Source organism: Aplysia californica, unplaced genomic scaffold, assembly GCF_000002075.1.
Source record: "Aplysia californica isolate F4 #8 unplaced genomic scaffold, AplCal3.0 scaffold00130, whole genome shotgun sequence".
NCBI classification, from domain to species: Eukaryota; Metazoa; Mollusca; class Gastropoda; order Aplysiida; family Aplysiidae; genus Aplysia; species Aplysia californica.
In genome coordinates this window covers 646,633-662,292 of record NW_004797400.1, presented here as the reverse complement: position 1 = coordinate 662,292, position 15,660 = coordinate 646,633, and the positions used below count along the sequence as shown (strand labels likewise).

The window sequence follows — 15,660 nt, the reverse complement described above, 5'->3', positions numbered from 1 at the left end:
CCCCAAAAAAACAAAACAAAAACAAAACAAGCTACTCTAGATCTTGATCTAGATCTATGGTTATGCAAGAACAAAATGTCAAGAGAAGAATGCATCTCTGATATTTACCGGTCCTCACAATTATAAATTATAGCCTGATTTTAAAAAGGCAATTTCAATTTGATATTATATTAAGAATTAATTAAGCCTATTGCAATGGTAATCAGTTGTTGGCCTACATGAGGAAACAAACGCCAAGTCAAGCGCTCATGATTCATTTCCCGACCACTTGTGGTAAGCCACCTGGGGCCTAGGTGATTTTATTGGCCTGCGAGAGGTGAGGGGGGAATCCTCGCCTCATGCCCACACCGGGATGGGGGTGAGAATAGCGGGTCATCATGAGCTATTCTCACCTCGGGTGAGAATATAGGTGGCCTTGGGGTTAAGGGTAGGGGTCAGGGGTTTGGCCCGGGTTAGGGTTAGGTCTCTTCTATATTATGTTTGTTGAAGTCCTTAGATATCATTGTTGATCACTTAATGTTGCCACCCTAGGTTTTTTTTTTTTTTTCAAAAGGTGCGGTTATTAGACTAAATTGGATGGTAAAAATAAAAACATCATTATTATAAATTATAGATGTAGGCCTATGATTACTATGAATGATACACGGATTCCCATGAATATATACAGTCGAACCTTCCTTAACGGAAACCTGTATAAAACGGAAACCTGTCTTAATGGAATTTCCCCACTCCCCCTTTGATATATTCTTCTTTAATTACCTGTTTAAAATGGAAACCTGTCCTACGCGGAAACGGAAAGAAAAATTCGCTCTGTTCCGAGGGTTTCACCTGCTTTGCCCGCTCAGCCCTGATTTGAAACAAAACTCGCAAGTTTGGGTCCACCAGCTCTATACTTATTGCCATGGCTGTGCCGCTGGGCGAGGAAAGGGAGTTAGGGGTGCGATTTGGGGGTAGATGTTACCCCGTCATGTGAGCCATGAGTGATGCAGATGGTCAAGGTGGTGTGGGTGTGAAATCTCACGACTGCCCGTGAGAGTGCTCGAGTACCGAGCCACTACGGAAACTTTCCTGGGTAGCGATAAGCCAGAGGTGTTAAATATTAGTTTGAACAATGCCTGCCGCCCTGATTGTACGGCCAGCTGACAAAAAAGTTCCTCAAATCGTTGTGTTACATGATGGCAGTGAGGGGTGGCGTTGGTTGACTGTGCTTGTTACACAGGTAGGTGGGGCTAATGGTGAAAGCAAAGATGTTCAAACGTTTCTGTTTTTAATAGGTCAAACAGTGGTCCTATGAAAAGCAAGCACTGGTGGTGTGTAAGACTGACGCATGTCTTTATCAGACAGGATGGAAATATTGAGAGGTGTGAAGTTTTGACTACTGCTTGCTGATAGGACAAGCAATCCTTGATCCCACCGGCTGGGCCTTTGAACCTCCTCCTTCCATCTCCCCCGAAATTCCCCTGTCTAAGACGTAGTTTTTTTCTGGCTCCCTTGCGATTCTGTCTTACGCAGGTTTGACTGTATTGCTAATTTTAAAAGAAAAAAAAAATTACAAGGTATAGCATTCTGGCAGAACTGGAACAGTAATAATTTAAATCGGTAGTCTTTTACCGTCCCTCCCGTCTCACAATTAGCTACTAGCTACTAGAATTTTTAAGACTAGATGTCCATTTTAATATTGATTTGCTGAACACGACAATCGACTTCGTTTCCGTTGCAAATTATATGTAGTGTTTAAAATATTTGATGGTTTTCAACCAAAATATATCACACCAAGCCTAATTGCATAGTAATTTCCGCGCTTTGAACTAAGCAGGGGTTTCAGAGGGCATGCCCCCCCCCCCCTGTTTTAATCCATAGTTAAATGTTTTGCTGTTGTTAGGTTTGAAATTTTCTAGAAAATAATTGATTTGCGACAGTTCGAGTTGCAATAAATGTGTGATTTGCAGCAGAAAATAAGTCTGCGGTTTGACCACCAAAGCAATGCTTCTGTGTGCGGCAGTGAAAGTAAAAATTTACCTTTAAATTATTTAGTTTAATAGCCAATGAATGTGTTATAATGTCAGCATTTCTGCGAGTCTCATTTTGAATTTTGAATTAGAAATTTTTCCACTTCCATTCCATTCTTTCCTAGTTTTCAGTGAAACGAAATCTAGGTGGAGAACTCAGAATTAGAGTCAAAGTCTTGATATGTTATTTCTCTCTTTGTGTATTTATATAACCCCTTAAAATTAAATAAATTTGTTGTTAAAATTCGGATGCTATGCTGAGCTAATCCTTTGTTTTTAAATCTTTATATATCTCCGTTGGGGGGTAAACCCACTATGCCGAGGCCCCTTTTTGATACAAAATCTAAAAATGTCGAAAATGTCACTAAATTAGTCTTTAAATAAAAACAAATGAACCTATTTCGATTGTTCTTCGTCTAATTTATATGAAATCCTCATAAAAGATACCTGTTTTCGGCAATTGCCGAAAAGTAATTTGATGTTGAAGTCATTGTAAAGGAATGTTCCCAAGCCGCTGTCAGCAGCTCACCGACACACCAGTTATGACCGTGAGCCGCAAGGAGCGGCTTGCTGGAGATAAAGAGTTAATTCATTTTACACTATGTAAAATAAGCCTTTTGCCTCTTGTCTCCACCTTTGGTCTTTCTCATTCCATTACATCATCACTCAAGTTTAAAGTTCCTTTTGTGACTTGTCTTATGGGTCGCTTTGATACTTTTATCACTGCTAATGCTTACGAGCTGAAGTTTTTCAGTTAAAAGCTTGGTATTAATCTTTTGCCCTTTTTCGTCTGCAGATTTTGTGATCTTAGGGGTTCTGTGTTTCAAATAGAAGATGTGAAGATCAGAGAGGAAATGGAAATGGCTGGATGTGAAGTTTGCTGGACGTGTAGGGGACTGATTTTTGGAGACAGTTCTGGGATTATACCTGCCTTTGAACAACATGCTCTGATGTGTAGAGGGCCTGATGTTGAAGAGCATCAAACTTCTTTTGATTATTTTGTCTGTGACAAAGCTGATTATTTTGCTCTAAAGAATTTGAAGAAAAATTTTGCTAAGACCCAAAAGTCCATCAAAAGTAAACTGTGGGCCACATTGCCAAGTGAAGTGGTTGAGTGTATTTTTGATCTTTGCATCCCTGAGAATGGAAATGCTGAGAAGGAAAGCTCTAGTTATTTTCCCATGGACCAAAAGAGCAAATGCTCCCAAACTAAAATTTTCAGTGGCCCTGTGCTAATGAATCAAGACAATATTTCTACAGTAGATGTTACCATTTGTCAAAGTGAAAATGACAACACTGTACATTTTGAAAACCGCTCTAATATTTGCAATGGAAGTGGTGCCAATGGGAATGAAAAAATTCTGAAAAACCAGGAAGAGTCATTTCATGATCAACTTTGCATCAACACACACACTTTGTTGCTGAAAGAAGAAGAAGAAAAGTTGACTACTGAATGCATTTTGACAAAAGAAGGAAATTTCACTAATTACTGCTGCAAATTGTGCCAACATCAGACAAAATCTGACAGGCTTATGTTGCGACATTTGAACGCTCATGATAATGGCCAGGCATTCAAGTGTGTGAAGTGTGATTTCTCTACCATGTGGCGTTCAGAATGGAATCAGCACTGCAAGAAATGCTTGGACCAAAAAAGTTTCTTGTGCCAGTTTTGTGGGGAAGAATTCACCAGGAGGGACAAATTCAACAAACACTGTGCTTCAGCCCATTCAGGTCAGGAAGTAACTAAATCGTTATTAAGTTTTTAGAATGAGAATTGTTTCTTAGGCTTTGATTCAGTGCCAGTACCAATAAACTGCACTGATGCTAATTTGAAAATCTGTTGTTTGTGTAAAAGATAGAGTCATTTTCATGCTGCTTAGTTGTTTTCGATATAATCAATATGATAAGGGTGGCAGGCAGTGGTCAAATTTCATGTTTCTAGCTACCAAAGAAAGTTTCTGTATCGATGAAACACCTGACCTCTTTGAAGACAAGCAGTGGGAAAAGTTACCACCCTGACCATTTGCATTGCTCAGGGATCACATGGATGGGGTAACGGCTAGCACCACAGCCTTTCGTCCCTGTCTTTCCTAGTTGTATGACAAAGGTTAAAGCTAATGGTACCAAACTTGGGAATTTAATTTCAAGTTCCTGAAAAAGCATTTTCCATCTGTGATGGGTCAGAACCCTCCTAAGGGAAGAGATTTCTCTTTCCATATCTGGAGTGTGAAGGTTTCTGCTTTAGACAGATGTATTACATGTTTTGTGGAATTTATCTAGCAAACAGTCCGGAGATTCCATCATAACAGGGATCTGTCTTGGATTGGTTTCTATTTTATGACAAAAACTTGTTTACTAAAAAAAACAACTTCCCTTCATCATTCTCCTCTCTTCATAGCGCATTTGCATTAGAGCACTCTTTTCTTGTCATGAGAGGGGCATGCTAATAGCCAGAGACCACTGTAGTATAGACTTGCACTTTTGACTTTTGTGTAGATTGAAACTAAATTCCCAGAGGAATGTTGATACTGCTGTTTTACTAAAAGTCATAATTGCATCTCCTGGCTTGCGTCCCTGGGGTAGGTAAAAAAAGTACTGTAACTGTATCATTTGCCACAATGTGCTCCACTCTCAAATTTGTGGGTAGTTGGCGGATGCTCTGGTGTGGTTTGCTTCTTCTGTCCTATCAAACATGATCTATCGTCTTATCTCCCCTTTTTCTTTTTTTATGTTTGTTACTCTCTTGCAATACCTCTAATCTTCTGGCGCTTATATGACCTAATGCAGTTGCGAGCGCCATAAAACCTCTGCTAAAACAAATCTCAAATTTATATACATGATGTAACTTATCGCTCTCCATTTGTATGGTATTCTCAGATGGTGATCCCACTGCCTTACAGCTGAAAAACAAATTACAATGTGAACAATGCGACTACATTGGGAGAAGCCTCACCTGCCTGAAAGAGCATAAAAAGAAACATACCGGTAAGTATTGTGGTATGGACCATAGTTTAGTATTTCAGAATGCTCTTTATTAATAATTTGTGACTTCATCTTTGTCTTCAATTTGAACACCATTTTTCTCATAATTTTTTTTTTACATTGTTCATACAGACATTTGGCCAACAGCTATGAAATAGGCCAATCAGAGGCAATATTCTTTTTTTTATATAGAAAATTAAACTCATTTGAAACGGACAGAAATATAATAGAAACTTTCTACAACATTTGAAAGTTTAATTACTTTTGGTATATCATGTTTCAACAGCAATTGCATTTAGGCAGAGTTATATATATATATGGAAAGCAACAGAAGTTATTATTAGTTACTCCTCTCTTTCACTGAACGTTTAAACATCAGTATTGTGAAAGCAGCAAAGATCATTGCTGACACCAATCACCCATTAAATGCAGAATATCAGACATCAGTTAGAAGTCAGTGTTTTTTGGGTTTTTTTTTAAAAAGCAAAAACCAACAGGTTATAAAAGTTAATTCCCTGTCATGTCAAGTGTGAGAGAATAACACTATTTTGCATGTCCGTCTAATGAATGCTTGTGTGTGCGTATCTGTGTATGTAAACGTGTGTTTGTGGGAGAGAGAGTGTGAGAATGTTCAATGAGAGGAAGTGTGTGCGTTGACAAGTGCATTTACCTGTATTATGTATTCATCATACTGCAATAAATTTCTTTTTACACAGATCAATAAACTTGTATCTTCTATTATCCTATCTTATCTTATCTTTTCTAACTGACTGTTACTGTAAGGTAAATAAGGAAGAGCATAGCCTTGCTACCTGTTTCTTTATTTTGTGCCAGACTCTTGTTGACTTTCCTCTTCATGATGCACTGACGTTTTGTGACATTTCACATGTGTTGTTGTTTTTGTTGTTGTCCCAATTTCATCTGTACTACTTTATCAGAATTGTATGTTTTCAGCTGCTTATCTTCGTGTATCCTTAATGATCTAACATTGATAGGGGCGTAAAACTTACATTTACAAAAAAAAATTACCAAAATCAGCTGAAAACTTTAGAAAAGTCCCTGCATAGCCTATATGTACATTATGTACAAACAAAATTATTCAAGACAACCACCCATTAAAGAGGAGAAAAGTGATTGTTTTAGACAGGTGAATGTCATAGACCGTGTCTTTGTAATGTAAAAAAAAACGCAAATAGGGAAAAGTAAAGCTGGAAATCCATAGAGGCATGGAAACTGAACGGCAGTGGAACAGTACAGATTGCTCAAACAGTTATAATGTCATTGTCTGAATCCATTAGTATGGAGCGGCTGCGGGATGGCAGCAGCAGTTCTGCGGTACCGCAGCGGCACTTTTTTAATGGGACACAGAAGCTATTTTGCTACTGCTGCAGAGAAAATGTGGGTGTGGCGCCTAATTATTCCCACGAAAATGCCATGTTGCATTGTGGGCGCTCTTGTTTCACGAACCTATAGTGCGGTCAAAAATTCGTGGCGCAACTTATTGTCAAATATTTCCTAAACTATAGACTTTCCAGATTTTGCACACTCCCCTGTATCAATTTGTCTTAACAGATCAATATTTTTGTAAACACCTGTTAACTGTATTCTAGAAAATTCTTTAAAAAATACATGTACTAATAAAAAAATCCAAGTGGGTGGTTTCTACAGATTTTACAAGGTTTATAGCTGCGGCAACATCGCTTCTAAAAGTATGTGCGTGATGTTTTTTTTTTATCGCGACACTATCTTTATTGAACACATGTTTTGAGAAACTTTAGTGCAAAAAATGTGTTCTCTATAAAATTGATTTCTTGTAACAAGTTTTGCCACTAAAAAGTGCCATTGATTAGCTGTGACGTAGGCTATATATATATATGTGTGTGTATGCAAAATGTGTGTAAGAAGCGGGAGGTGCTGTTAACAATCCCATGATTTATAGTATTTTAAATAAATCTATGAAGAAAAGTTTTTTTAATCTAGTCCCGATTGTTGTGGAAAAATAAAAATGTTTAAGTTAAGACAAACTGATACAAACAGATGTACGAAGTATGGATGGCGTTGATTCACCCGTTTAATTTAAAAGAAATATTTGAGGATAAGTTGCACCACAAATTTTTTTTATCGCACTCTAGACAGTTGTGACTGGGTAGGTGCCTTGCTGCTACTGCATTGAAAAAAAACCCCCAAAAAGGCGCAAACGTGCTGTGCTGTATACCCACCATGTCTATGGATTCAAACATTGAAGTTGCCACTTGGGATACCGCACATTTCATCCCGGTGTCGTTCTGTTTCTGTGCCTATGGTTTTCCGGCTTAAAGCGGACGTTAGTACAGTAGGTGATTTTCTTGGATAAGTGGCCGTTAAGAGGAGGGTTGACAGTATAAATAATTGTATTTGTAGGCCTATGTGATTGTTTTTATACTTAAGTTTCATATTTTTAATTGAAAATCTTGTTTGAGTATTGGTTGTTTGTTGATTTTTCCGAACATTCAGCTCTTATAGCCAATCTGATTATTTGAGATCTACTGTTTGGCTTTTATATGTTGATACAATGTACCAGTACCCTGATACTTTAGACCCTCCAAATCTTTTTTGTGGGTGGTTTCCGGGTACTCTGGTGTGGTTTGCTCCTTTCCTATCAAACATCTTTCAACTTAATCTCTCCTATTCCTATTTTCTTTGCACGTTACTCTCTGTTAACATCTCTAATCTTTGGCTCTTTTTTTATCTATTGGTGTTGCAAGCGCCATAAACTCTTACTAAAGCTAAAAGTCAACCTTTTTTTAAAGAAAGAAATATCAATCCTGTTGGATTTATTAACATTTTAAAACGAAAATTATAGTGCATTTTCTACTTTCCCCCATCAGCTTTCAGTTGATAGTTGTTTTTGATGTGGTTATGTTTATTTATATTGTATGACATACAATGATTGATTATATTATTATCACTGAGAAGCTTTCTGTCAGTTCATATTTGTCACTTTGCTTGGCCCTATTCATACATATATATATAATATATTGTATGCTTGTGTTTATGTGTTGCTCTGAAACTGAAATTTGTTTATCATTAAATTTGTAAGCTGAATAATATCTTTATTTCTCAATCCTTTTCAGGAGAGATGATCTTCTGTCCACATGAGGGCTGTGACTTCAAATCCTTTTATCGCCGATCTCTCACAAAACACCTGAACCAGAAACACGCCAAGGAGAAGAATCTTATTTGCTCTGTGTGTGGCTTTCAGACCCGGCACATGTCTTCTCTGACAAAGCACATGAAGTTGCATCGCAGCTTAAAGAAATTTAAATGTGTTCAGTGCACTTTCACAGCATTCACGTCTTCACAAGTACTTGATCATGTCCGGAGAAAGCATCTGAAAGAGAAACTTTACTCTTGCCCAAAATGTCCTTTTCAGACAGGGTACCCTATGGGCATAAAGAAACATATTCAGCGTCATGAAGGGGTCTTCGGGTATTCTTGTTCTATATGTGGGGAATCAGTTGGAACAATGAGGAAAGCTAAAGAGCATATGGTACATAGACATGGCTGTACTGACTACAGGGTTTTGAATGAGAGTATTGAGAAAATAAAACCTCGAGATTACCAGATCAAAAACAGGGAAAACATTATAAAGGAACCCATGAAGTATGTTGTTATGATTACTAATGAGCAGGTTTCAAATGACACCTTGGATATGGAAATACTGGATGTTGATTTGAATTCTAATGATGTTCTTGAAATGGCCACTGATATACTCAGTGGAGAGTCCCAACAGATTTCGAGTTCAGAGGGATTGTTGGATCCTACACTGCATGCAAACCCAACATCTATGAATCATGTCAAGGAATTATTCGAAAGCCAAACATCTTCTGAGAAAGGGAGAAACCCAATGCTTTCTGCCACATCTAATGATCTCGGAGATGCTGAAAATTCTCTAATAGAAGACTCTCTGTTTGACCTCATGACTGATTTCCCTCGTCCATCTAATCTGAACCGTTGCCAGTCTGCAAGCACTTTAATGTTTACGTCTTTCTCACCTCACCTGGTGGACAGACCTTTAACTCCTGACTTCTTCAGTGACAGCCCATCAGCTGGTTCTTTTTTCCCCAACTTCACTTCCAAGGCTTTGGAGACAGACACCTTACCCCTTGGGCACTTGAGCAGCTTTGATGGGTCTCATCAAGAACAACATGCTGATTCTAATTCCAGGGTTTTAACCAAAGCGGCCAATCCACCTTCACCAATACTGTCAAATTTCATGACATCTTCTATTGCTACAAATTCAAACTCGTTGCACCCTGTTGTGAATATGTCTGAAGCTTTACTGCAGACTTCAGTTTGTGAAAACTTGGACTCCATCTTACCCAGTGCTGTATTTGGTACTCCCTGCCCACCGCAGAAAATGCATGGATCACAAATATCCTTTTCGTCAAGCAGTTCGGCTTTTACAGCACTCACTGACGAGTACTCTACAGATCTGCAAAACGCTGTAGCTTCCATTGCAGAGGCCACTGCCTTAGAAGACCAAGTGGAAGCTGATGCTAATGATGAATCTCCTTTTCCATTGAATTCTGTAATGTGAAATAGGTTTTATTTTGCCAGGATGTTGAACTTATATATATGTAACATGTCACACTCAAATATAAACATTTAAAAAACAGCTTACATGTATCTCTGTTAGATCTGAATTTGTCACTGATTTTACAAGAAACTGTACCTATTATGTGGAACGAGTATTGTTAAGGTGTTTTTTATTTTGCTGTTCTTATAGCTGAATTTATCGACTTGGAATTTCTTTGGTGAGTGAGTTTTCTGTTTTTCAGATCTTTTAGTTTGACATTAGGAGTTCAATGTAAAACTTAAGAAATTTATTTTTATTGAAGTTTGTTACGGGTACCTTATACTAGTGCTGAAAAAAATCTTTAACTCTTATTCTTTTCATCCAGACTAAGGTTTTCTCATGCATGCTCTGATACGACTTATAGCAGAATTTGCTTACTGTACTTTGTTCTGTCTATCCGTTCTGTCAACTACAGTTTGAGTTCACTTTGTTCTATCCCTTTCAAAATAAGCTTAAAAGGACTCAACTTCCTTCCATATCTTACTCTGGTGGCCTCTCATCCCTTTTTTGTACTGTAGACCTACCCAGCAGTTTTATCTTGGTAAGCCCTGTGATCCTGTGATGAGCCAATATCATTATAATTTTTATCACTTCATTGTTATCAGGAAGTCTAGTATAACATGGATAGCTTGAATTTGTCGGGACCGGCCTAGTTAGTTTGAGGGATATTTTACAAAGATAAAGAAGAACAACGGGACTGCAGGCACCGTTCGATGGATGCATGATTTCAAGTCTTCTGTGTTCGACCTATCCATGTTATACTGTATTGGCTCCTTACTTGATCCGCCTGCGTTTTTTTGTCTTCATCATCCGTGGTAATATATGGTCTTTTGAGGATGTGTTCAAATTACTGGAAAGCATCTCATCTTAAGCTGAAGTATGTTGCTGTCAATATTCAAATATTCAAACTATGGGTGACCACCATGGAAATAAGAATCTTGTAACGTATTAAGTTCCTCACCACATCAAAAGGAAATTACTACGTATTTATTTTATTTAAGTGAGTACAATTTTTGAAAATACTGGCAAGCCTCATCAAAATCCAAGAGATAGGTCTAGTAAAAGGATAAAAGCACTTTGAAATACGATTTTTAGATTCCTGATCATCTAGTGCAGCAGCTTTGGGGCCAGCACATTTTGTTAGTGTTCGTTGGCATTACACTCGGTACACAATGTATGAATAAAGTGATTTGAAGACATGAAGTAGAGCTTTTTTTCACTTGCAAAAAATAAATAGATTGTACCCACCTTTGCATGGAAAAACAAGATTGGGGTGTGGAGGGAGAAGTATTGGGCTTTTCTTGTTCAATTTTTGAAATTATTCACTCATGTTTCAGAGAAAAAAAAGTTCAACACTTCTGAAACCTGGGCTTTTTTATGCTTGATACATGTGTATATTGATATGCATGTATACACATGTAATTCATTTTAACTTTACTTTAAAAGTAAATCTGTCCAGAACTCTGTCTGTAGTATATATACAGGGATGCCACTTTTCCGCTTTTTTCCGACATTTCCTGTATTTTGATTCTGATCCGCTATTCCGTATTGAGATGGAGATAGAATCTATAGTTGGAAAAAAACAACCCAACCCCCCCTCCCCCCCCACACACATTTCTCTCTATGTACACCTATTGCTTATATTTGTTTGTTTGTCATTTCTCTCTATGTACTCCCTTTGGGTTTCAAACTAATATGTTTGCGAGACAGTGGCGCGTGGATTTTCAGCTATTTTCAAAAAAGCTGAGTGGCATCCCTGATATATAACTAGTACACCTTATGTATAGCCAACAGCATATCAACAGCTTAAAATAAAGTAAAACTCCACCAAACGCCATTTTGAAAAGTGACATATATTATATGACTCATAACAGAGTCTTAGTCTTACCTTACCCAGAGTAGTCGGTATGGAATGAGATGCTTGATAGTGGGCCATGACAATGGTGTCGTCAGTGGTTTGCGCGAAGTCCTTGCTGCTTTTCAATAAAATGTGCTCTGTTTTTGTATAAAAGTTGCGTGTTGCATCTGTTTGTTTTTTAAATCCAAGACGCACATAAATAGTTCCCTTTCTTATACAGAACTCCTGGAAATCTTCACCAAGCATGGAGGGAAGTGCCCAGCTGGTGGATCCTGTTTTTCGTCTCTTCCTTTGTTGCTTCTTCAAATAATTGTTCTTTTCGATTTTCTGCTCGTCAGCTGTATAACCTATTTGTTACTTGTTTGGTATTTTTACTTACAATAACTTACATACTGATTGTATGTGCACCCATTTGCACAATCAGGATAAGAGGCATGCTATTTCAACTCCTCAACTTTGCGTGTCAGGGCCAAACCAGGCTGAGTTGGATACTTCGTCCCAGCACACAGACGGAGGAACTCGATAAAATGACTTCCCTACTGGAGATTCAAACTCACATCATTTGCATACAACAGCAAAGAGCCTAGTTATTATACTACAGATGCTGTAGATTCTACTCAACAACAGGAAAACTATATTAAGACTACAGACAGAGCTGCAACCTATGAGCCTTGCAGGTTCAGAGGAAGGGATGTTTGGTTATGCCGCGAAGTGTAGCCCAACTTAGGTTACCTGTAGGGTGGTTACCTTTTGTGGAGTACATAGGTCTATAGCCCAAATAAGGTCACCCGTTTAACTAAATGTGAGTGTGAGGTGTGCTGACAAAATGAGTTACTTCTCACAATCCACGAATGAAGACATGGGCCAAAAATCGACATTAAAATTAGGGTCAAATTTGTAGATTTTCTATTATTGATGCCATGTAATCATTTCATAATTTATAAATTGTAAAAACTTTACTTATCTATAAATAAGCGTGATGTATTTCCTTAAGGCTTAAATGCTAGAAGTAACTCATTTTGTCAGCACGCTTCACAAACAGTACCAGTCAGTAATACATTGTACTTGTAGATTAATTTGAAGGTAAAGCTCATATTGTGTGAGTGTGAGGAACAAGAAGGCAATGTAGTAGATGAGCCAAGGATCTTTCTCAGTCTTAATACTCTGACAATTTAATGGAATGATATTCTTAGAAGAAGAAAAAACAACGGTAAATTTTTACTTTCACTCCTGCACACAGATGCACTGCTTCGGGGCTCAAACTGCAGTACTGTTTGCTGTAGATCACACATAAAGTCACTACAACTGTCGCAAATCGATTATTTTTAAGATTTTCTTTTACTCCACGGGAGCAGGCCCCCTGGAACCCCCCGATTGTTCCAAAGCATGTCTATCTCTATTAAGAACTATCAAATATTTAAAAAACTATTAATTTGCTACGGAAATGAAGTTGATATTCGTGTCCAGCGCATCAATATTCAGTAGAAAATGGACAACTGGTAGCTTTGTGCGAGACGGGAGGGAAAGTAAAAAAATACCAAAATAACAGTGATGAAACAAACCTTCTGATTTTTACACACATAAACAGAAATCTGTTACCTGTACATCAAGGAGTGAAAAATCAAGCCACTGACTACTGCGGCACATTAGATTATAAACTTGATCTATCACACAATCAATATCGTCATCCAATATGTGTGGAAGCTCAAGGTTCAAACTTGACAGGGACCCAGACAACTTTTTCATCCTTCCAGGAAAAGTTAATGTTTCTTCTTCAGTGTCAAAAGGGGGCCCAACTGTAGCCCTTAAGTAACATTTACAAACATAAGAATCCAAATACTCTAGTACCGGCACCGGCAATGTTGTAGATGAACACCCAAGAGTGGACAAATTTTAAAACAGAACACAGATCTTTTGAAATTCATACACTTGTTTATTGTCTTTTCAATGAATTTTAATTAAAGCAATCAGATTTGACTTGCTAGCAACCTCTAAGGTGGATATGGGTGGAGTGGCAGAAGTAATATAAAACTTTGTTGTGTTTGCAACGATAGTCTCTGCTTGAAAGATACACTGTGGGGGAGGACTCAAAAACTCAAAGCTGGTAAGCTTTCATGGACACTTGTTAAAGTCAAGAAAATGAATGTTGGTACTTCCCTTGAGTCTCACATTTAACTTCCCTAGATTTACTCAAGCACTGTTGTGATGGTTTCCCTTGGAAAGCATAAGCAGCGTTTTTTTCACACGTGCTGCTTTACACGTTTTGGTTGTTTGTTTTCTTTTCTTTTTAATCCCTCAGGAAAGAGGTACCGTTCCTATGGGAGTAAAAGAAAAAGCCCCAACTACTCAGTGCAACAGGCCTTGGAGATCTAAAAATATGGATTGTTACAGGCTCATATACTCATAGAGTAACAATATGTCACGACGTGGTGGAACCAGGCGCTCGTCAATTTTTGGGCATGTGGAGTTATTGATATCATCTGAAAGCTCTATTCATTTGTCTTGCTCTCAATGAAAAAAAATATCCATCTATAGCTCGAATAGAAATCGAGCTATTTGGATTGAAGGTGGGAAAGCCTGGTTTCAGAGGTAAAATTAGTGAGAAAATGGCCAACAGAGTTGATTTATTTCCTTAGCTTGAGAGTTCGTGGAAACAGAAAATGTACATCTTTTATACCTTTAATCAAAATTTTTCAGTAAAATCTTAATGGGCATGAAAGATGTTGAGCCAAAAAACAAAATTTTGGCAAAATTCAAAAATCTGCGGAAAAATGTCAGTTTCTTCACTTTCCTTATATTTTGACGAGCGCTTGATTCCATCACGCTGCCTCATATATGTCCAATCACCTATCACTGGAAACAACCACACTTTCAGATTAACTGAAAAGAACAGTGAAATGGAAATAAGTTTTACATAGTATAGGTTTGTGGTTCTACATACATAATGTATCCAGCTGTCAAGATAAGCCCTTTCTATTATAATACAAATGTGAGGCCAAACCTTGGTGATTGTTTACTTTGTCCAGTTTCAGGTTTTCCAGAACATACATAATTACACGATACCTGTACGGTATATTCATAAAGAACAAGTCATGACAAAAGCCTGTGATTAAGCAGTGTATTCTAAAACAATACGCACTTAAGAGACTACGACTCTTTGAAAAGTAATGTAATATCATGCATGACCACACTCGTACTTTCCTGAAAAACATTCAAATACAGTCCGTGCCGGCTATAAGCACGCCGGCATAAAGCACCATTCGGATTCAAGCACGCTAAACGGTTCTTACCGAATTTTTGCTTTTTCAATTACACGCCTTTAAACACTGTAACTTTGGCTTCGGGCACGCTTCATTTACAAGACAGTCAATACTTTCATGATGACCCATCGAAGTTCAAACACAGTCTACACCGCAGCAGTAAGTATTAAGAGAAACGCAAAACACAATTGATGGACACACACATGCAGAGAAGGCAGAGAGATGCACACAGCCGCGCGCTTGGACATGGGATCTAGCCTAGGGTAAAGCTGCACACAAGACGAAAAAAACCCAAAGAGAGTCGGGGAGACGAGAAAGGGAGGCTGGCTGTGACTTCACCTTTGACCCTCGCTATCCGATAATCTGAGGTGGGATGAAGGCGGTGGTATGAAGGTGGCACAGCGGGCAGCAGTACGCACAGGCAATGTGTAGGCCTAGTGTGCTGTACCGTGGCTGGCCGTCTAAATTAAGCGTTCCTTTCCCTTTCGACCAAAGATACTCCACTACTTTGATTCGACCACAAAACGAAACAAACAAAAACTACCATGGCGGGTAAAAATGACAGCGCACACTTTTGTGCGACCACTACTTATGAACAAAGGGTAATAACTCAGGTAATTTTCCACTTAAAAATCCTGGATTATGAACAATGTCTACTTCGCACTCTCCCGATGACCGTGCTTAAAGCCGGCATGGACTGTACAAAAATCAGCTGCACTCACCAAGTCATTGTCTGTTATTTATAACAAATGAAAATACATTATGTCTGCTACACTCGTTCACCAACCAGTTGTTTCTTTTGTCACATCAATCACATAAACATTATCATTGAACATATCAGCTGGAGTGACTGAGAATGTGCATTCTCTTGTTACATCATAATAGTACAATAACAATACAATATAATCAGTAACAACAAGAGAAGGGCAGTGA

The 15,660-nt window shown here is 38.2% G+C and overlaps 1 protein-coding gene across 3 annotated transcripts in view; it reads left to right on the top strand.

The window, feature by feature from the left end:
- Positions 1–11,620, top strand: part of LOC101845163 — a 14,164-nt gene extending 2,544 nt beyond the window's left edge. For 2 of the 3 annotated variants that reach the window (XM_005096502.2, XM_005096501.3), the window contains exons 2-4: positions 2,806–3,740; positions 4,887–4,994; positions 8,105–11,620. In XM_005096502.2, coding sequence (XP_005096559.1) covers positions 2,864–3,740; positions 4,887–4,994; positions 8,105–9,570 — 2,451 coding nt within the window. In that variant the 5' untranslated portion in view covers positions 2,806–2,863 and the 3' untranslated portion in view covers positions 9,571–11,620. Of the gene's footprint in view, positions 1–48; positions 274–2,805; positions 3,741–4,886; positions 4,995–8,104 lie in introns of those variants that run through there. The other variant, XM_005096503.3, reaches the window with a different exon arrangement.
- Positions 11,621–15,660: the final 4,040 nt, after the last annotated feature.